Source organism: Pseudophryne corroboree, chromosome 3 (genome assembly GCF_028390025.1).
Source record: "Pseudophryne corroboree isolate aPseCor3 chromosome 3, aPseCor3.hap2, whole genome shotgun sequence".
Taxonomy (NCBI): Eukaryota; Metazoa; Chordata; class Amphibia; order Anura; family Myobatrachidae; genus Pseudophryne; species Pseudophryne corroboree.
Window position 1 is genome coordinate 796,868,072 of NC_086446.1, and position 23,333 is coordinate 796,891,404.

The window sequence follows — 23,333 nt, forward strand, 5'->3', positions numbered from 1 at the left end:
GCTTTTAGCAGCCGTGCAAACGCTAAGCCGCCGCCCTCTGGGAGTGTATCTTAGCTTAGCAGAAGTGCGAACGAAAGATTAGCAGAATTGCTCACAAATATTTCCATGCCGGTTCTGAGTAGCTCCAGACCTACTCCTAGACTGCGATCACTTCAGTCAGTTTAGTTCCTGGTTTGACGTCACATACACGCCCTGCGTTCGGCCAGCCACTCCCCCGTTTCCCCAAGCACGCCTGCGTTTTGACCTGACACGCCTGCGTTTTTTAGCACACTCCCGGAAAACGCTGTTACCTCCCAGAAACGCCCCTTTCCTGCCAATCACTCACGATCAACACAGCGACTGAAAAGCGTCGCTCAACCTTGTGTGAAACTGCATTGGCTTGTGTGAAAGAACTTCGCGCGTGCGCACTACTAACCATGCGCAAGCGCAGAAGTGCCATTTTTTTGACTGATCGCTACGCTTAGAACAACGGCAGCTAGCGATCAACTCGGAATGACCCCCATTGTACCATGATCTGAGTGTTATTACGTAGCAATGTGTATATATTGTACAGTGCCCTAAGTGTTGTCATGTAGCAGTGTGTATATTGTACCATAACCTGAGTGTTATTATGTAGCAGTGTGTATATTGTACCATAACCTGAGTGTTATTATGTTGCAGTGTGTATATTGTACCATAACCTGAGTGTTATTATGTTGCAGTGGGTATATTGTACCATAACCTGAGTGTTATTATGTTGCAGTATGTATATTGTACCATAACCTGAGTGTTATTATGTTGCAGTATGTATATTGTACCATAACCTGAGTGTTATTATGTTGCAGTGTGTATATTGTACCATAACCTGAGTGTTATTATGTAGCAGTGTGTATATTGGCCCTCATTCCGAGTTGATCGCTCGCTAGCTGCTTTTAGCAGCACTGCAAACGCTAAGCCGCCGCCCTCTGGGAGTGTATCTTAGCTTAGCAGAAGTGCGACCGAAAGTTTAGCAGAACTGCTCCAAATTTTTTTCCTGTTATGACGTCACAAACACGCCCTGCGTTCGGCCAGCCACTCCCCCGTTTCCCCAGGCACACCTGCGTTTTCATCTGACACGCCTGCATTTTTTAGCACACTCCCGGAAAACGGTCAGTTACCTCCCAGAACACCCCATTCCTGTCACTCACTCACCGATCAGCAGAGCGACTGAAAAGCATCGCTCGACCTTGTGTGAAACTGCATAGTTTTTTGTGAAAGTACGTAGCGCGTGCCCACTGCCGCCCATACGCATGCGCAGAAAAGTCGATTTTTAGCCTGATCACTGCGCTGCGAACAGCGGCAGCTAGCGATCAACCCAGAATGACCCCCATTGTACTGTAACCTGTGTGTTAGTGTGTATATTGTGTATGAGTGTTAGTGTGTATATTGGCCCTCATTCCGAGTCGTTCGCTCGGTAATTTTCTTCGCATCGCAGCGTTTTTCTGCTTAGTATGCATGCGCAATGTTCGCACTGCGACTGCGCCAAGTAATTTTGCTATGAAGATAGTTTTTTTACTCACGGCTTTTTCTTCGCTCCGGCGATCGTAGTGTGATTGACAGGAAATGGGTGTTACTGGGCGGAAACACGGCGTTTTATGGGCGTGTGGATAAAAACGCTACCGTTTCCGGAAAAAACGCGGGAGTGGCTGGAGAAACGGAGGAGTGTCTGGGCGAACGCTGGGTGTGTTTGTGACGTCAAACCAGGAACGACAAGCAGTGAACTGATCGCAGATGCCGAGTAAGTCTGAAGCTACTCTGAAACTGCTAAGTAGTTTGTAATCGCAATATTGCGAATACATCGTTCGCAATTTTAAGAAGCTAAGATTCACTCCCAGTAGGCGGCGGCTTAGCGTGAGTAACTCTGCTAAAATCGCCTTGCGAGCGAACAACTCGGAATGAGGGCCCTTGTACCATGCCCTGAGTGTTGTTATGTAGCAGTGTGTATATTGGCCCTCATTCCGAGTTGATCGCTCGCTAGCAACTTTTTGCAGCGCTGCGATCAGATAGTCGCCGCCTATGGGAGAGTTTATTTTCGCTTTGCAAGTGTGCGAACACTTTTGCAGCCAACAGCACAAAAAAAGTTTTTTGCAGTTTCTAAGTAGCTCTAGACTTACTCAGCCGCTGCGATCACGTCAGTCTTTTCCCCCCGGAATTGACGTCAGACACCCGCCTTGCAAACGCCTGGACACACCTGCGTTTTTCCAAACACTCCCAGAAAACGGTCAGTTGACACCCATAAACGCCCTCTTTCTGTCAGTCACCTTGCGATCGGCTGTGCGAATGGATTCTTCGTTAAATCCATCGCCCAGCACCGAACCTCTTTGTACCCGTACAACGTTCCTGCGCATTGCGGTGCATACGCATGCGCAGTTTTGCCGAGATTTAACCTGATCGCAGCACTGCAAAAAGTTGCAAGCGAGCAATCAACTCGGAATGACCCCCATTGTACTGTGCCCAGAGTGCTATTATGTAGCAGTTTGTATATTGTAATATGACCTGAGTGTTGTTATGTAGCAGTGTATATATTGTACTGGAATCTGAGTGTTATGTAGCAGTATGTATAATGGCCCTCATTCCGAGTTGTTCGCTCGTAAGATTTTTTCGCAACGGAGCGATTAGTCGCAAACTGCGCATGCGCAACGTTCGCAGTGCGTCTGCGCCAAGCAAATTTGCAAAAGAGTTTGGTATTTTACTCACGGCCTAACGAAGAAATTTCATCGTTCTGGTGATCGGAGTGTGATTGACAGGAAGTGGGTGTTTCTTGGCGGAAACTGGATAGAATAGAAATTTCTTAGCAGTTTCTGAGTAGCTCGAGACTTACTCCTGCACTGCGATCAGTTCAGTCAGTTTCGTTCCTGGTTTGACGTCACAAACACACCCAGCGTTCACCAAGACACTCCCCCGTTTCTTCAGACACTCCCGCGTTTTCCCAGAAACGCAAGCGTTTTTTCGCACACACCCATAAAACGGCCAGTTTCCGCCCAGAAACACCCACTTCCTGTCAATCACACTCCGTTCACCAGAATGATGAAATTTCTTCATTAGGCTGTGAGTAAAATACCTAACTCTTTTGCAAATTTACTTGGTGCAGACGCACTGCGAACGTTGCGCATGCGCAGTTTGCGACTAATCGCTCTGTTGCGAAAAAATCTTACGAGCGAACAAATCGAAATGAGGGCCCTTGTACAGTGACCTGAGTGTTATTTTGTAGGAATATGTATATTGGGGGTCATTCCGAGTTGTTCGCTCGCTAGCTGCTTTTAGCAGCATTGTACACGCTAGGCCGCCGCCCTCTGGGAGTGTATCTTCGCTTAGCAGAATTGCAAACGAAAAATTAGCAAAACTGCTACTAAATAATTCTTAGCAGTTTCTGTGTAACTCCAGACCTCCTCACAGATTGCGATGAGCTCGGACCGTTTAGTTCCTGGTTTGACGTCACAAACACGCCCTGCGTTCGGCCAGCCACTCCCCCGTTTCTCCAGACACTACCGCGTTTTTCCCTGACACGCCTGCGTTTTTTTTGCAAACGCTGGGAAAACGCTGAGTTGCCGCCCAGAAACGCCCCTTTCCTGTCAATCATTTACCGAATAGCAGTGCGACTTAAAAGCGCCGCAGAAGCCACAGCAAAACTGCTCAGTTGTGTTAAATAACTAAGCGCATGCGCCCTGCGTGCCTTGCGCATGCGCAATTTGCAACAAATCGCAGCATAGCGAAAATCGTCAACGAGCGAATAACTCAGAATGACCCCCCATTGTACCATGACCTGAGTGTTATTATGTAGCTGTGTGTATATTGGCCCTCATTCCGAGTTGTTCGCTCGGTATTTTTCATCGCATCGCAGTGAAATTCCGCTTAGTACGCATGCGCAATGTTCGCACTGCGACTGCGCCAAGTAACTTTACTATGATGAAAGTATTTTTACTCACGGCTTTTTCTTCGCTCCGGCGATCGTAATGTGATTGACAGGAAATGGGTGTTACTGGGCGGAAACACGGCGTTTCAGGGGCGTGTGGCTGAAAACGCTACCGTTTCCGGAAAAAACGCAGGAGTGGCCGGGGAAACGGTGGGAGTGCCTGGGCGAACGCTGGGTGTGTTTGTGACGTCAACCAGGAACGACAAGCACTGAAATGATCGCACAGGCAGAGTAAGTCTGGAGCTACTCTGAAACTGCTAAGTAGTTAGTAATCGCAATATTGCGAATACATCGGTCGCAATTTTAAGAAGCTAAGATTCACTCCCAGTAGGCGGCGGCTTAGCGTGTGTAACTCTGCTAAAATCGCCTTGCGACCGATCAACTCGGAATGAGGGCCATTGTACTGTGTTCTGCGTGTTATTATGTAGCAGTGGGTGTAATGGTTTGTGGTCCAGTCTGAGTGTTATTGTGTAGCAGTGTGTGTAATGGTTTGTGGTCCAGTCTGAGTGTTATTATGTAGCAGTGTGTATAATGTTTTGTGCTCCAGTCTGAGTGTTATTGTGTAGCAGTGTGTATAAGGTGCTGTGGTCCAGTCTGAGTGTTATTGTGTAGCAGTGTGTATAATGTGCTGTGGTCCAGTCTGAGTGTTATTGTGTAGCAGTGTGTATAATGTGTTGTGCTCCAGTCTGAGTATTATTGTGTAGCGGTGTGTGTAATGGTTTGTGGTCCAGTCTGAGTGTTATTGTGTAGCAGTGTGTATAATGTGCTGTGGTCCAGTCTGAGTGTTATTGTGTAGCAGTGTGTATAATGTGTTGTGCTCCAGTCTGAGTGTTATTGTGTAGCGGTGTGTGTAATGGTTTGTGGTCCAGTCTGAGTGTTATTGTGTAGCAGTGTGTATAATGTGCTGTGGTCCAGTCTGAGTGTTATTGTGTAGCGGTGTGTGTAATGGTTTGTGCTCCAGTCTGACTGTTATTGTGTAGTGGTGTGTGTAATGGTTTGTGCTCCAGTCTGTTATTGTGTAGCAGTGGGTGTAATGTGTTGTGCTCCAGTCTGAGTGTTATTGTGTAGCGGTGTGTGTAATGGTTTGTGGTCCAGTCTGAGTGTTATTGTGTAGCAGTGTGTGTAATGGTTTGTGGTCCTGTCTGAGTGTTATTGTGTAGCGGTGTGTGTAATAGTTTGTGGTCCAGTCTTAGTGTTATTGTGTAGCAGTGTGTGTAATGGTTTGTGGTCCAGTCTGAGTGTTATTGTGTAGCGGTGTGTGTAATGGTTTGTAGTCCAGTCTGAGTGTTATTGTGTAGCGGTGTGTGTAATGGTTTGTGGTCCAGTCTGAGTGTTATTGTGTAGCAGTGTGTGTAATGGTTTGTGGTCCAGTCTGAGTGTTATTATGTAGCAGTGTGTATAATGTTTTGTGCTCCAGTCTGAATGTTATTGTGTAGCAGTGTGTATAATGTGCTGTGCTCCAGTCTGAGTGTTATTGTGTAGCGGTGTGTGTAATGGTTTGTGGTCCAGTCTGAGTGTTATTGTGTAGCAGTGTGTATAATGTGCTGTGGTCCAGTCTGAGTGTTATTGTGTAGCAGTGTGTGTAATGGTTTGTGCTCCAGTCTGAGTGTTATTGTGTAGCAGTGTGTGTAATGGTTTGTGGTCCAGTCTGAGTGTTATTGTGTAGCAGTGTGTGTAATGGTTTGTGGTCCAGTCTGAGTGTTATTGTGTAGCGGTGTGTGTAATGTGTTGTGGTCCAGTCTGAGTGTTATTGTGCAGCAGTGTGTGTAATGGTTTGTGGTCCAGTCTGAGTGTTATTGTGTAGCGGTGTGTGTAATGTGTTGTGGTCCAGTCTGAGTGTTATTGTGCAGCAGTGTGTGTAATGGTTTGTGGTCCAGTCTGAGTGTTATTGTGCAGCAGTGTGTGTAATGGTTTGTGGTCCAGTCTGAGTGTTATTGTGTAGCGGTGTGTGTAATGGTTTGTGCTCCAGTCTGAGTGTTATTGTGTAGCGGTGTGTGTAATGTGTTGTGGTCCAGTCTGAGTGTTATTGTGTAGCAGTGTGTGTAATGTGTTGTGGTCCAGTCTGAGTGTTATTGTGTAGCAGTGTGTGTAATGGTTTGTGGTCCAGTCTGAGTGTTATTGTGTAGCGGTGTGTGTAATGTGTTGTGGTCCAGTCTGAGTGTTATTGTGTAGCAGTGTGTGTAATGTGTTGTGGTCCAGTCTGAGTGTTATTGTGTAGCAGTGTGTGTAATGGTTTGTGGTCCAGTCTGAGTGTTATTGTGTAGCGGTGTGTGTAATGTGTTGTGGTCCAGTCTGAGTGTTATTGTGTAGCGGTGTGTGTAATGTGTTGTGGTCCAGTCTGAGTGTTATCACAGTAAGAGCATGCAGTGTATGGTCTTACCTGCGCTGTGAGATCCAATGCAGCCCATGCTGGAGGAGTGAGTGGGATAAAGACGGGGATATTGGGGGCCACAGACAAGGACTGCCAGGGGATAGCTGGAGAGGGGTCAGGGCTCGGAGAAGGTAAAGGGGTAAGAGGAAGGAGCAGAGGACAGAGGAAGGGGGAAGAGGAAAGGAGAAGGGATAGAGAAGGGGAAGAGAAGGAAAAAAGAGGGAAGAGGAGAGAGGGGGGGATGTATGGAAAAGGTTCCCCGTCACTGGGGTCTCGGATCTGGGAGCCGGAGGATCATACTGGGATATCTCCGGACGTGACGAGCAGACACAGCCCTCTCTCCTGTCTCGCTCTCTCTCTCTCTCTCTCTCTCTCTCTCCTCCTCCCCTCTCTCTCTTTCTCTCTCCCTCTCTCAGGGATGCTCAGGGACCAGCAGCCCAGGGCGGGGGAGGAGGGATGAGACTCACAAACAGAAGGAGTGAGGATTGGATGAGGGGGAGGAAACAGCTGGGAGATGGGAGCTGTCACATCCACAGTGGTTGCAGTCTCTCCGGCATGCTGTCTGTATGGAAGTCCTTAGCTGTCTCCTGTATGTCTCTCTGACTCTCTGGGGTGGTCCCAGTGTCTCCCTCAGTCTGTATCTGCTGCAGCCTGTCACCTGGGTGTCTGTCTCTTGTAGTATCTCTCCTTGGCTCTGCTTGAGGTTCTCTAGTACAACCTGTGCATCTCTCCCACACACTGCCTCTCTCTCTAGGTCCTTATGCTTTCTGGGCAGGCTTTATCCAGCATCAATCACTACACACAGCCATAAAGAGAGAGAGAGAGAGAGAGAGAAAGGAGAAAGAGAGAGGAAAGAGAGAGAAGAGGAGGAAAGAGAGCAAGAGATAGAGAGAAAATGAAGGAGAGAATGTGAAAGGGACAGGAGGAAAGAGAGAAGAGGAAGGAGAGAGAGGAAAGATGAGGAGAGAACATGAAAGGGACAGGAGGAAGGAGAGAGAGAAGAGGAGGGAGAGATAGAGAGAAGAGGAAGGAGAGGGAGAAGAGGAAGGAGAGAACATGAAAGAGACAGGAGGAAGGAGAGAGAGAGTAGAGGAAGGAGAGAGAGAAGAGGAAGGAGAGAGAGAAGAGGGAGGAGAGAACATAAAAGAGACAGGAGGAAGGAGAGAGCGAGAAGAGGAAGGAGAGAGAGAGAGAAGAGGAAGGAGAGAACATAAAAGAGACAGGAGGAAGGAGAGAGCGAGAAGAGGAAGGAGAGAGAGAGAGAGAGAGAGAGAGAGAGAAAAGAGGAAGGAGAGAGAAGAAGAGAACATGAAAGGGACAGGGGGAAGGAGAAAGAGAGAAGAGGAAGGAGAGAGAGAGAGAGAGAGAGAGAGAGAGAGAGAGAGAGAGAAAGAAAGAAAGAAAGAGAGAAGAGGAAGGAGAGAGAGAGAAGATGAAGGAGAGAACATGAAAGGGACACGAGGAAGGAGAAAGAGAAGAGGAAGGAGAGAGAGAGAAGATGAAGGAGAGAACATGAAAGGGACACGAGGAAGGAGAGAGAGAGAAGAGGAAGGAGAGAGAGAAAATGAAGGAGAGAACATGAAAGGTACAGGAGGAAGGAGAGAGATAGAAGAGGAAGGAGAGAACATGAAAGGGACATGAGGAAGGAGAGAGAGAAGAGGAAGGAGAGAGAGAGAGAAGAGGAAGGAGAGAGAGAGAAAAGAGGAAGGAGAGAGAGAGAAGAGGAAGGAGAGAGAGAAGAGGAAGGAGAGAGAAAGAGAAGAGGAAGGAGAGAGAGAGAGAAGAGGAAGGAGAGCGAGAGAAGAGGAAGGAGAGCAAGAGAGAGAAGAGGAATGAGAGAGAGAGAAGAGGAAGGAGAGAGAAGAGGAAAGAGAGAGAGAGAAAAGAGGAAGGAGAGAGAGAGATAGAAAAGGAATGAGAGAGAGAAGAGGAAGGAGAGAGAGAGAAGAGGAAAGAGAGAGAGAGAGAGAGAAAAGAGGAAGGAGAGAGAGAGATAGAAGAGGAATGAGAGAGAGAGAAGAGGAAGGAGAGAGAGAGATAGAAGAGGAATGAGAGAGAGAGGAGGAAGGAGAGAGAGAGATAGAAGAGGAATGAGAGAGAGAGAAGAGGAAGGAGAGAGAGAAGAGGAAGGAGAGAGAGAGAGAGAAAAGAGGAAGGACAGAGAGAGAAGATGAAGGAGAGAACATGAAAGGGACAGGAGGAAGGAGAGAGAGAGAAGAGGAAGGAGAGAACATGAAAGGGACAGGAGGAAGGAGAGAGAGAGAAGAGAAGGAGAGAACATGAAAGGGACAGGGGGAAGGAGAGAGAAAGAAAAGAGGAAGGAGAGAGAAAAGAGGAAGGAGAGAAAGAAAAGAGGAAGGAGAGAGAGAGAAGAGAAGGAGAGAACATGAAAGGGACAGGAGGAAGGATCTCAGACATGGGGCCTATTCAGCAAATAATATATGTAGGATATTCACAGAGAACAGAGGTTTTTGGGGGATACCTGCAGATATTAAGTATCCCCAGAATGGTGTACGGTATATATGCCGCGGTCCATCCATTTCTCACAGCAGACTTCTATGGGGCTGCGATGACGTCAGATTTACGAAGCTTGGCCCTGATAGGATAACGCCATCCCCAGATAGTGTTACCATATACAGATGGAGCAGCACTCATCTATAGTGGCTCCATCGCAGACGTGCAATCCTGGTGTGACTAGGCGATATGGGGGCCTAGCCACTCTATGGGAGTGCACTGAGATGCTCCCATTACAGTGAATGGGGTGCGGACACGTGCGCAGCCCAGGCGCTGCGATAGGCGTGCCTAGGCTGGCGCCCTCCGGCACAGACGGAGCCACAATTAGCGTGGCTCCATCTGTAGGAGTCTAGAGGTTACTAATTCACTTTTTTTTTTGAGCTCTCGGCACTTGGTGCTGAATGAGCTGACCAGCAGCTGCGCACATGATGTGCGTCGGGGACCCAAACCAGGAAGCCGTGTGATAGCGTTTCGCACTGCTTCCAGCTCTTTGCCAGGATGGGTACCTGCCTTCTTCTGGCCAGAGAACATTAGTATGTTTATGTGAAAAGGTTTCATTTCAAGCTCTTAATTTACGTGAAAAATATCATATCCTGCATTATACATGTGGATTGTTATAAATATGCGAGAGAGAGAGAGACAGGAACAGGGGGAAGGATATGAGAGAGAGACAGAGAGAGACAGCAACAGGGGGAAGGATATGAGAGAGAGAGAGAGAGAGACAGAGAGAGAGAGAGAGAGAGAGGGCAGCAGGCGGAAGGATCTGAGAGAGAGAGAGAGAGAGAGAGCAACAGGGGGAAGGATCTGAGAGAGAGAGAGAGAGAGAGAGAGAGGGCAGCAGGCGGAAGGATCTAAGAGAGAGAGAGAGAGGCAGCAATAGGGGGAAGGATCTGAGAGAGAGAGAGAGAGAAAGAGAGAGGGAGAGGGGCATGAAAGAGATAGGGGGAAGGATCTGAGAGAGGGCAGCAGGGGAAGGATCTGAGAGAGAGAGAGAGAGAGCAACAGGGGGAAGGATCTGAGAGAGAGAGAGACAGCAACAGGGGGAAGGATCTGAGAGACGGGGAGAGAGAGAGAGAGAGAGAGAGAGAGAGAGAGAGAGGCATGAAAGAGACAGGGGGAAGGATGTGAGAAAGAGAGAGAGGGCATGAAAGAGACAGGAGGAAGGATCTGAGAGAGAGAGAGAGAGAGAGAGAGAGCAACAGGGGGAAGGATCTGAGAGAGAGAGAGAGAGAGAGAGAGAGAGAGAGGTCACGAAAGAGACAGGAGGAAGCATCTGAGAGAGAGAGAGAGAGAGAGAGAGAGAGAAAGAGGGCACAAAAGAGACAGGAGGAAGGATCTGAGATAGAGAGCAACAGGGGGAAGGATCTGAGAGAGAGAGGTCACGAAAGAGACATAAGGAAGCATCTAAGAGAGAGAGAAAGAGGGCACAAAAGAGACAGGAGGAAGGATCTGAGAGAGAGAGCAACAGGGGGAAGGATTTGAGAGAGAGAGAGAGAGAGAGAGAGAGAGAGAGAAAGAGAGAGAGAGGCACGAAAGAGACAGGAGGAAGGATCTGAGAGAGAGAGGGCACGAAAGAGACAGGAGGAAGGATCTGAGATAGAGGGGGAGAGAGAGAGAGAGGCATGAAAGAGACAGGAGGAAGGATCTAAGAGAGAGAGAGCAACAGGGGGAAGGATCTGAGCGAGAGGGGGAGAGAGAGAGGCATGAAAGAGACAGGGGGAAGGATCTGAGAGAGAGAGAGAGAGAGGCACGAAAGAGACAGGAGGAAGGATCTGAGAGAGAGAGGGCACGAAAGAGACAGGAGGAAGGATCTGAGAGAGAGAGGGCACGAAAGAGACAGGAGGAAGGATCTGAGAGAGAGAGAGCAGCAGGGGGAAGGATCTGAGAGAGAGAGAGAGAGAGAGGTCACGAAAGAGACAGGAGGAAGGATCTGAGAGAGAGGAGAAAGAGGGCACAAAAGACACAGGAGGAAGGATCTGAGAGAGAGAGAGAGAGAGAGAGAGAGAGAGAGAGAGAGAGAGAGGAGGGGGGCATGAAAGAGACAGGGGGAAGGATCTTAGAAAGAGAGCAACAGGGGGAAGGATCTGAGAGAGAGGGAGAGAGAGAGAGAGGGAGAGAGAGAGCGAGAGAGAGGGAGGCATGAAAGAAATGGGAGGAAGGATCTGAGAGAGAGAGTGACAGGGGAAGTATCTGAGAGAGAGAGAGTGAGAGAGAGAGAGAGAGAGAGAGAGAGGGCACGAAAGAGACAGGAGGAAGGATCTGAGAGAGAGAGAGCAACAGGGGGAAGGATCTGAGAGAGCTAGAGGGCACGAAAGAGACAGGAGGAAGGATATGAGGGAGAGAGAGAGAGCAACAGTGGTAGGATTTGAGAGAGAGAGAGAGAGAGAGAGAGAGAGGAGGGGGCATGAAAGAGACGGGGGAAGGATCTGAGAGAGAAAGAGAGAGAGAGAGAGAGAGAGGGCGAGGGGCATGAAAGAGATAGGGGGAAGGATCTGAGAGGTAGGGTATATATAGTGGTGGATACTCAATTAGCTTTAGTGATATCATTCAGGTGCTTGAAAGGGACGAGTATTTCTAAGCAAGAAAAATAAGGCATTTGTTTCCCCCAGCACCCTGAATGATAGCAGTAACCATATATAAATCCCACACAATATTAGAGTTCAGAGATCTCGGTTACATATATTTGCGCAAATGTATGAATAAGCCGCATCAAGGCGTCTCTGTATATTTGGGGTCCCTAGCGCTATATCTAGGTGCAGGGTGTGGCACACCAAAACACCAGCATAAGCCAGAAAGCCCAGCGTAGCATACCAGTGAAAAAAACTATAGTGTTAATAAATTAATGTTAGGAAGCCGAAGCTATGAAGAAGGTGATACAAAAATGAGATGTAATTAAAATGGAGAAAATAAGAATTTACTTACCGATAATTCTATTTCTCGGAGTCCGTAGTGGATGCTGGGGTTCCTGAAAGGACCATGGGGAATAGCGGCTCCGCAGGAGACAGGGCACAAAAAGTAAAGCTTTAGGATCAGGTGGTGTGCACTGGCTCCTCCCCCTATGACCCCCCTCCAAGCCTCAGTTAGGATACTGTGCCCGGACGAGCGTACACAATAAGGAAGGATTTTGAATCCCGGGTAAGACTCATACCAGCCACACCAATCACACTGTACAACCTGTGATCTGAACCCAGTTAACAGTATGATAACAGCGGAGCCTCTGAAAAGATGGCTCACAACAATAATAACCCGATTTTTGTAACTATGTACAAGTAATGCAGATAATCCGCACTTGGGATGGGCGCCCAGCATCCACTACGGACTCCGAGAAATAGAATTATCGGTAAGTAAATTCTTATTTTCTCTATCGTCCTAGTGGATGCTGGGGTTCCTGAAAGGACCATGGGGATTATACCAAAGCTCCCAAACGGGCGGGAGAGTGCGGATGACTCTGCAGCACCGAATGAGAGAACTCCAGGCCCTCCTTAGCCAGGGTATCAAATTTGTAGGATTTTACAAACGTGTTTGCCCCTGACTAAATAGCCGCTCGGCAAAGTTGTAAAGCCGAGACCCCTCGGGCAGCCGCCCAAGATGAGCCCACCTTCCTTGTGGAATGGGCATTTACATATTTTGGCTGTGGCAGGCCTGCCACAGAATGTGCAAGCTGAATTGTATTACACATCCAACTAGCAATAGTCTGCTTAGAAGCAAGAGCACCCAGTTTGTTGGGTGCATACAGGATAACAGCAAGTCAGTTTTCCTGACTCCAGCCGTCCTGGAACCTATACTTTCAGGGCCCTGACAACATCCAGCAACTTGGAGTCCTCCAAGTCCCTAGTAGGCGCAAGGCACCACAATAAGCTGGTTCAGGTGAAACACTGACACCACCTTAGGGAGAGAACTGGGGACGAGTCCGCAGCTCTGCCCTGTCCGAATGGACAAACAGATATGGGCTTTTTTGAGAAAAAACCCACCAATTTGACACTCGCCTGGCCCAGGCCAGGGCCAAGAGCATGGTCACTTTTCATGTGATATGCTTCAAATCCACAGATTTGACTGGTTTTAAACCAATGTGATTTGAGGAATCCCAGAACTACGTTGAGATCCCACAGTGCCACTGGAGGCACAAAAGGGGGTTGTATATGCAATACTCCCTTGACAAACTTCTGGACTTCAGGAACTGAAGCCAATTCTTTCTGGAAGAAAATCGACAGGGCCGAAATTGGAACCTTAATGGGCCCCAATTTGAGGCCCATAGACACTCCTGTTTGCAGGAAATGCAGGAATCGACCGAGTTGAAATTTCTTCGTGGGGCCTTCCTGGCCTCACACCACGCAACATATTTTCGCCACATGTGGTGATAATGTTGTGCGGTCACCTCCTTCCTGGCTTTGACCAGGGTAGGAATGACCTCTTCCGGAATGCCTTTTTCCCTTAGGATCCGGCGTTCCACCGCCATGCCGTCAAACGCAGCTGCGGTAAGTCTTGGAACAGACATGGTACTTGCTGAAGCAAGTCCCTTCTTAGCGGCAGAGGCCATAAGTCCTCTGTGAGCATCTCTTGAAGTTCCGGGTACCAAGTCCTTCTTGGCCAATCCGGAGCCATGAGTATAGTTCTTACTCCTCTACGTCTTATAATTCTCAGTACCTTAGGTATGAGAAGCAGAGGAGGGAACACATACACCGACTGGTACACCCACGGTGTTACCAGAACGTCCACAGCTATTGCCTGAGGGTCTCTTGACCTGGCGCAATACCTGTCCCGTTTTTTGTTCAGACGGGACGCCATCATGTCCACCTTTGGTATTTCCCAACGGTTCACAATCATGTGGAAAAACTTCCCGATGAAGTTTCCACTCTCCCGGGTGGAGGTCGTGCCTGCTGAGGAAGTCTGCTTCCCAGTTTCCACTCCCGGAATGAAACACTGCTGACAGTGCTATCACATGATTTTCCGCCCAGCGAAAAGTCCTTGCAGTTTTTGCCATTGCCCTCCTGCTTCTTGTGCCGCCCTGTCTATTTACGTGGGCGACTGCCGTGATGTTTTTCCCACTGGATCAATACCGGCTGACCTTGAAGCAGAGGTCTTGCTAAGCTTAGAGCATTATAAATTTACCCTTAGCTCCAGTATATTTATGTGGAGAAAAGTCTCCAGACTTGATCACACTCCCTGGAAATTTTTTCCTTGTGTGACTGCTCCCCAGCCTCTCGGGCTGGCCTCCGTGGTCACCAGCATCCAATCCTGAATGCCGAATCTGCGGCCCTCTAGAAGATGAGCACTCTGTAACCACCACAGGAGAGACACCCTTGTCCTTGGATATAGGGTTATCCGCTGATGCATCTGAAGATGCGATCCGGACCATTTGTCCAGCAGATCCCACTGAAAAGTTCTTGCGTGAAATCTGCCGAATGGAATTGCTTCGTAGGAAGCCACCATTTTTACCAGGACCCTTGTGCAATGATGCACTGACACTTTTCCTGGTTTTAGGAGGTTCTTGACTAGCTCGGATAACTCCCTGGCTTTCTCTTCCGGGAGAAACACCTTTTTCTGGACTGTGTCCAGAATCATCCCTAGGCACAGCAGACGTGTCGTCAGGATCAGCTGCGATTTTGGAATATTTAGAATCCATCCGTGCTGTTGTAGCAGTATCCGAGATAGTGCTACTCCGACCTCCAACTGTTCCCTGGACTTTGCCCTTATCAGGAGATCGTCCAAGTAAGGGGTAATTAAGACGCCTTTTCTTCGAAGAAGAATCATCATTTCGGCCATTACCTTGGTAAAGACCCGGGGTGCCGTGGACAATCCAAACGGCAGCGTCTGAAACTGACAGTGACAGTTCTATACCACGAACCTGAGGTACCCTTAGTGAGAAGGGCAAATTTGGGACATGGAGGTAAGCATCCCTGATGTCCCGGGACACTATATAGTCCCCTTCTTCCTGGTTCGTTATCACTGCTCTGAGTGACTCCATCTTGATTTGAACCTTTGTAAGTGTTCAAATTTTTTTAGATTTAGAATAGGTCTCACCTAGCCTTCTGGCTTCAGTACCACAATATAGTGTGGAATAATACCCCTTTCCTTGTTGTAGGAGGGGTAATTTGATTATCACCTGCTGGGAATACAGCTTGTGAATTTTTTCCCATACTGCCTCCTTGTCGGAGGGATACCTTGGTAAAGCAGACTTCAGGAGCCTGCGAGGGGGAAACGTTTCGACATTCCAATCTGTACCCCTGGGATACTACTTGTAGGATCCAGGGGTCCTGTACGGTCCCAGCGTCATGCTGAGAGCTTGGCAGAAGCGGTGGAAGGCTTCTGTTCCTGGGAATGGGCTGCCTGCTGCAGTCTTCTTCCCTTTCCTCTATCCCTGGGCAAATATGACTCTTATAGGGACGAAAGGACTGAGGCTGAAAAGACGGTGTCTTTTTCTGCAGAGATGTGACTTAGGGTAAAAACGGTGGATTTTCCAGCAGTTGCCGTGGCCACCAGGTCCGATGGACCGACCCCAAATAACTCCTCTTCCTTTATACGGCAATACACCTTTGTGCCGTTTGGAATCTGCATCACCTGACCACTGTCGTGTCCATAAACATCTTCTGGCAGATATGGACATCGCACTTACTCTTGATGCCAGAGTGCAAATATCCCTCTGTGCATCTCGCATATATAGAAATGCATCCTTTAAATGCTCTATAGTCAATAAAATACTGTCCCTGTCAAGGGTATCAATATTTTTAGTCAGGGAATCCGACCAAGCCACCCCAGCTCTGCACATCCAGGCTGAGGCGATCGCTGGTCGCAGTATAACACCAGTATGTGTGTATATACTTTTATATGATATTTTCCAGCCTCCTGTCAGCTGGCTCCTTGAGGACGGCCCTATCTATAGACGGTACCGCCACTTGTTTTGATAAGCGTGTGAGCGCCTTATCCACCCTAAGGGGTGTTTCCCAACGCGCCCTAACTTCTGGCGGGAAAGGGTATACCGCCAATAATTTTCTATCGGGGGGAACCCACGCATCATCACACACTTCATTTAATTTATCTGATTCAGGAAAAACTACAGGTAGTTTTTTCACATCCCACATAATACCCTCTTTTGTGGTACTTGTAGTATCAGAAATATGTAACACCTCCTTCATTGCCCTTAACGTGTGGCCCTAATAAGGAATACGTTTGTTTATTCACCGTCGACACTGGATTCAGTGTCTGTGTCGACCGACTAAGGTAAACGGGCGTTTTAAAACCCCTGACGGTGTTTTTGAGACGTCTGGACCGGTACTAATTGTTTGTCGGCCGTCTCATGTCGTCAACCGACCTTGCAGCGTGTTGACATTATCACGTAATTCCCTAAATAAGCCATCCATTCCGGTGTCGACTCCCTAGAGAGTGACATCACCATTACAGGCAATTGCTCCGCCTCCTCACCAACATCGTCCTCATACATGTCGACACACACGTACCGACACACAGCACACACACAGGGAATGCTCTGATAGAGGACAGGACCCACTAGCCCTTTGGAGAGACAGAGGGAGAGTTTGCCAGCACACACCAAAAAACGCTATAATTATATAGGGACAACCTTATATAAGTGTTTTCCCTTATAGCATCTTTTTATATATTTCTAACGCCAAATTAGTGCCCCCCCTCTCTGTTTTAACCCTGTTTCTGTAGTGCAGTGCAGGATAGAGCCTGGGAGCCTTCCCTCCAGCCTTTCTGTGAGGGAAAATGGCGCTGTGTGCTGAGGAGATAGGCCCCGCCCCTTTTTCGGCGGGCTCGTCTCCCGCTCTTCAACGGATTCTGGCAGGGGTTAAATATCTCCATATAGCCCCCGGAGGCTATATGTGAGGTATTTTTTGCCAAAAAATAGGTTTACATTGCCTCCCAGGGCGCCCCCCTCCCAGCGCCCTGCACCCTCAGTGACTGCCGTGTGAAGTGTGCTGAGAGCAATGGCGCACAGCTGCAGTGCTGTGCGCTACCTTAAGAAGACTGAGGAGTCTTCTGCCGCCGATTCTGGACCTTCTTCTCTTTTCAGCATCTGCAAGGGGGCCGGCGGCGAGGCTCCGGTGACCATCCAGGCTGTACCTGTGATCGTCCCTCTGGAGCTAATGTCCAGTAGCCAAAGAAGCCAATCCATCCTGCACGCAGGTGAGTTCACTTCTTCTCCCCTAAGTCCCTCGTTGCAGTGATCCTGTTGCCAGCAGGACTCACTGTAAAATAAAAAACCTAAGCTAAACTTTTCTAAGCAGCTCTTTAAGAGAGCCACCTAGATTGCACCCTTCTCGGCCGGGCACAAAAATCTAACTGAGGCTTGGAGGGGGGTCATAGGGGGAGGAGCCAGTGCACACCACCTGATCCTAAAGCTTTACTTTTTGTGCCCTGTCTCCTGCGGAGCCGCTATTCCCCATGGTCCTTTCAGGAACCCCAGCATCCACTAGGACGATAGAGAAATAGTGTTAAAGAAATTAGTATGTGAAGAGTGTTAATAGAATGTAAAGGTATGCCACACTAAAGCCATCCAGCTCAGCCAGTCCAGAGGCACCACACCTCACACCTCCAATACCCCAATCTGGGTCTATGATTAACCAGCAAGGAGCCACATGATAATGGCTCCTTACTTAAATATATCTAAGCTAAGAGCTACCTACCTTGGAGCAACCCCATAATGCTCCATATGGCATGTCAGGACCTGCACCTCCTCCTAATGCAGGAACCTCTCTGCCTCTCACAACAGACATATATAATGCCGCCACCGCCCGTCACAGCCGTCCCCGTCCGCCCACCGCTGTCCGCAGCGCTAATGAAAATGTCTCTTCCAAAATGGCCACCACCTCACAGCAGACAGTTATTAAAGATACTAGAGGAGGCGCCTCTAGTATCTTTAATAACTGTCTCCTCTGAGGCTGCGGCAATTTTGGAATGGATGTTTTTAATAGTTTCAATCTCAAGCATGCAGACGGCAGACCCACAACGGGAGTGTGTGTGTGTTGGGGTGGGGGGGAGACCACCTCACAACGAGCAGGCACTGTTATAATTACTGTGTAGGGAATAATATGATGACAAGGGCATTAATGTTGGGCATAATATGGTGTCAGAGGCATTACTGTGTGGGGCATAATATGATGTCAGAGGCATTACTGTGTCAGGGCATAATATGGTGTCAGGGACATTACTGTGTGGGGCATAATATGGTGTCAGGGGCATTACTGTGTGGGGGCATAATATGGTGTCAGGGGCATTACTGTGTGGGGCATAATATGGTGTCAGGGGCATTACTGTGTGGGGGCATAATATGGTGTCTGAGGCATTACTGTGTGGGGCATAATATGGTGTCAGGGGCATTACTGTGTGGGGCATAATATGGTGTCAGGGGCATTACTGTGTGGGGCATAATATGGTGTCAAAGGCATTACTGTGTGGGGCATAATATGGTGTCAGGGGCATTACTGTGTGGGGCATAATATGGTGTCTGGGGCATTACTGTGTGGGGGAATAATATGGTGACGGGGACATTACTGTGTGGGGGCATAATATGGTGTCAGAGGCATTACTGTGTGGGGCATAATATGGTGTCAGAGGCATTACTGTGTGGGGCATAATATGGTGTCAGGGGCATTACTGTGTGGGGCATAATATGGTGTCAGGGGCATTACTGTGTGGGGGCATAATATGGTGTCTGGGGCATTACCGTGTGGGGGCATAATATGGTGTCAGAGGCATTACTGTGTGGGGCATAATATGGTGTCAGGGGCATTACTATGTGGGGGCATAATATGGTGTCTGGGGCATTACTGTGTGGGGCATAATATGGTGTCAGGGGCATTACTGTGTGGGGCATAATATGGTGTCAAAGGCATTACTGTGTGGTGTATAATATTGTGTCAGAGGCATTACTGTGTGGGGCATAATATGGTGTCTGGGGCATTACTGTGTGGGGGAATAATATGGTGACGGGGACATTACTGTGTGGGGGCATAATATGGTGTCAGAGGCATTACTATGTGGGGCATAATATGGTGTCAGAGGCATTACTGTGTGGGGCATAATATGGTGTCAGGGGCATTACTGTGTGGGGCATAATATGGTGTCAGGGGCATTACTGTGTGGGGCATAATATGGTGTCAGGGGCATTACTGTGTGGGGGCATAATATGGTGTCAGGGGCATTACTGTGTGGGGCATAATATGGTGTCAGGGGCATTACTGTGTGGGGCATAATATGGTGTCAGAGGCATTACTGTGTGGGGCATAATATGGTGTCAGGGGCATTACTGTGTGGTGTATAATATGGTGACAGGGACATTACTGTGTTGGGTATAACAGAACTCTCAAAGCTGAAAGTGGACAAATCTATGGGGCCAGATGGGATACATCCAAGGATATTAAAAGAACTTAAAGAGGTGCTGGTAGCACCATTGACAGAATTATTCAACCAGTCATTAGCTACAGGAGAAATTCCAGGGGACTGGAAAAGAGCAAACGTAGTCCCACTGCACAAAAGTGGAAGCAAGGAAGAGGCAAACAACTACAGACCAGTGAATCTTACATCAGTAGTAGGGAAATTGATGGAAACACTCTTAAAAGAAAGAGTTGTAGATTATCTCAAATCCGGCAATTTACTGGATCCCAAACAGCATGGATTCACTGGGGGGAGATCATGTCAAACAAATCTTATTGACTTTTTTGATTGTGTGACTAAAGTGATGGATAAAGGTGGAGCCATGGATATAGCTTATCTAGACTTTAGTAAGGCTTTTGACACAGTTCCACATCGCAGATTGCTAAATAAACTTGAAAGTTTGGGATTGGATATTAGGATTATTGAATGGATAAGATCTTGGTTGAAGGATAGAAAACAGAGAGTTGTGGTAAATGGAGTGCATTCACAGGAGGGAAATGTTACCAGTGGAGTACCCCAGGGATCTGTACTTGGACCAGTGCTTTTTAATATCTTTATTGGTGACATTGCAAATGGCATTAAAGGGAAAGTATGCCTTTTTGCAGATGACACAAAGGTATGCAACAGGGTAGACACACCAGGTGGGGTAAAACAAATGATTGAGGATCTAGGTAGACTAGAGGAATGGTCAAGAGTCTGGCAATTACAGTTTAATGCCAAAAAATGCAAAATCATGCACTTGGGTCTCAAAAATCCTAAAGCTAAATACAGTATTAATGGCACTATACTGGAAACTACTGAGGAGGAAAGGGATCTAGGAGTCACTATTTCAGATGACTTAAAAGCAGGTAAGCAATGTAACAAGGTAATGAGGAAGGCTAGTCAGATGCTTGGCTGCATTGGGAGGGGAATCAGCAGCAGAAAGAAAGAAGTAATAATGCCACTGTATAGGTCATTGGTACGGCCTCATCTAGAATACTGTATTCAGTTCTGGAGGCCATATCTTCAAAAGGATATTAATACATTAGAAACTGTACAAAGGAGGGCAACTAAAATGGTGCATGGCCTACATCACAAAACATACCCAGAAAGACTAAGAAATCTCAATATGTATAGTTTGGAGCAGAGAAGGGAAAGGGGAGACATGATAGAAACTTTCAAATATATCAAGGGTTTTAACAAAGTCCAGGAGGGAAACATTCTCCAAATGAAGAGAAGCAATAGGACACGAGGACATGCACTGAGACTGGAGGGGGGGAGGTTCAGGGGAAATTTGCGGAAAAATTATTTCACAGAAAGGGTAGTGGACAAGTGGAATAGCCTCCCATCAGAGGTTGTAGAGGCTAAGACAGTAGAGCAATTTAAACATGCATGGGATAGACATAAGGATATCCTTACAAAGAAATAAGGATCAAATAAGGTTAGTGTTAAAAAATAATATAAAAAAAATAAAAAAAAATAAGGGGCAGACTAGATGGGCCAAGTGGTTCTTATCTGCCGACAAATTCTATGTTTCTATGTTCTATATAATATGGTGACAGGGACATTACTGTGTGGAGCATAATATGGTGTCAGGGGCATTACTGTGTGGGGCATAATATGGTGTCAGGGGCATTACTGTGTGGGGGCATAATATGGTGTCAGGGGCATTACTGTGTGGTGTATAATATGGTGTCAGGGGCATTACTGTGTGGGGGCATAATATGGTGTCAGGGACATTACTGTGTGGGGCATAATATGGTGTCAGGGGCATTACTGTGTGGGGCATAATATGGTGTCAGAGGCATTACTGTGTGGGGCATAATATGGTGTCAGGGACGTTACTGTGTGGTGTAAAATATGGTGTCAGGGACGTTACTGTGTGGTGTATAATATGGTGACAGGGGCGTTACTGTGTTGGGTATAATATGGTGTCAGGGGCATTACTGTGTGGGGGCATAATATGGTGTCAGGGGCATTACTGTGTTGGGTATAATATGGTGTCTGGGGCATTACTGTGTGGGGGCATAATATGGTGTCGGGCATTACTGTGTGGGGCATAATATGGTGTCAGGGGCATTACTGTGTGGGGCATAATATGGTGTCAGGGGCATTACTGTGTGGGGCATAATATGGTGTCAGGGGCATTACTGTGTGGGGCATAATATGGTGTCTGGGGCATTACTGTGTGGGGCATAATATGGTGACAGGGGCATTACTGTGTTGGGTATAATATGGTGTCAGGGGCATTACTGTGTGGGGGCATAACATGGTGTCAGGGGCATTACTGTGTGGGGCATAATATGGTGTCAGGGACATTACTGTGTGGGGGCATAATATGGTGTCAGGGGCATTACTGTGTGGGGCATAATATGGTGACAGGGGCATTACTGTGTGGTGTATAATATGGTGTCAGGGGCATTACTGTGTGGGGGCATAATATGGTGTCAGGGGCATTACTGTGTGGTGTATAATATGGTGACAGGGGCATTACTGTGTTGGGTATAATATGGTGACAGGGACATTACTGTGTGGGGGCATAATATGGTGTCAGGGGCATTACTGTGTGGTGTATAATATGGTGTCAGGGGCATTACTGTGTGGGGGCATAATATGGTGTCAGGGGCATTACTGTGTGGGGCATAATATGGTGTCAGGGGCATTACTGTGTGGGGCATAATATGGTGTCAGAGGCATTACTGTGTGGGGCATAATATGGTGTCAGGGACGTTACTGTGTGGTGTATAATATGGTGTCAGGGACGTTACTGTGTGGTGTATAATATGGTGACAGGGGCATTACTGTGTTGGGTATAATATGGTGTCAGGGGCATTACTGTGTGGGGGCATAATATGGTGTCAGGGGCATTACTGTGTTGGGTATAATATGGTGTCTGGGGCATTACTGTGTGGGGGCATAATATGGTGTCGGGCATTACTGTGTGGGGCATAATATGGTGTCAGGGGCATTACTGTGTGGGGCATAATATGGTGTCAGGGGCATTACTGTGTGGGGCATAATATGGTGTCAGGGGCATTACTGTGTGGGGCATAATATGGTGTCTGGGGCATTACTGTGTGGGGCATAATATGGTGACAGGGGCATTACTGTGTTGGGTATAATATGGTGTCAGGGGCATTACTGTGTGGGGCATAATATGGTGTCAGGGGCATTACTGTGTGGGGCATAATATGGTGTCAGGGACATTACTGTGTGGGGGCATAATATGGTGTCAGGGGCATTACTGTGTGGGGCATAATATGGTGACAGGGGCATTACTGTGTTGGGTATAATATGGTGTCAGGGGCATTACTGTGTGGGGCATAATATGGTGTCAGGGGCATTACTGTGTGGGGCATAATATGGTGTCAGGGACATTACTGTGTGGGGGCATAATATGGTGTCAGGGGCATTACTGTGTGGTGTATAATATGGTGTCAGGGGCATTACTGTGTGGGGCATAATATGGTGTCAGGGGCATTACTGTGTGGGGGCATAATATGGTGTCAGGGGCATTACTGTGTGGGGCATAATATGGTGTCAGTGGCATTACTGTGTTGGGTATAATATGGTGTCAGGGGCATTACTGTGTGGGGCATAATATGGTTCAGGGGCATTACTGTGTGGGGGCATAATATGGTGTCAGGGGCATTACTGTGTGGGGCATAATATGGTGTCAGGGGAATTACTGTGTGGGGGAATAATATGGTGTCAGGGGCATTACTGTGTGGGGCATAATATGGTGTCAGGGGCATTACTGTGTGGGGGCATAACATGGTGTCAGGGGCATTACTGTGTGGGGCATAATATGGGGTCAGGGGCATTACTGTGTGGGGCATAATATGGTGTCAGAGGCATTACTGTGTGGGGCATAATATGGTGTCAGGGGCATTACTGTGTGGTGTATAATATGGTGTCAGGGGCATTACTGTGTGGGGCATAATATGGTGTCAGGGGCATTACTGTGTGGTGTATAATATGGTGACGGGCATTACTGTGTTGGGTATAATATGGTGACAGGGACATTACTGTGTGGGGCATAATATGGTGTCAGGGGCATTACTGTGTGGTGTATAATATGGTGTCAGGGGCATTACTGTGTGGGGGCATAATATGGTGTCAGGGGCATTACTGTGTGGGGCATAA

At 47.8% G+C, this 23,333-nt stretch overlaps 1 protein-coding gene across 2 annotated transcripts in view; it reads right to left on the minus strand.

Annotated features, from left to right (window-relative positions):
- The window catches only part of FAM131B (family with sequence similarity 131 member B), a 115,362-nt gene extending 108,142 nt beyond the window's left edge, over window positions 1-7,220 (minus strand). Inside the window, exon 1 of one of the 2 annotated variants that reach the window (XM_063962670.1) lies at window positions 6,312-7,220. In XM_063962670.1, coding sequence (XP_063818740.1) covers window positions 6,312-6,339 — 28 coding nt within the window. In that variant the 5' untranslated portion in view covers window positions 6,340-7,220. The remainder of the gene's footprint in view (window positions 1-6,311) is intronic. The other variant, XM_063962671.1, reaches the window with a different exon arrangement.
- Window positions 7,221-23,333: the final 16,113 nt, after the last annotated feature.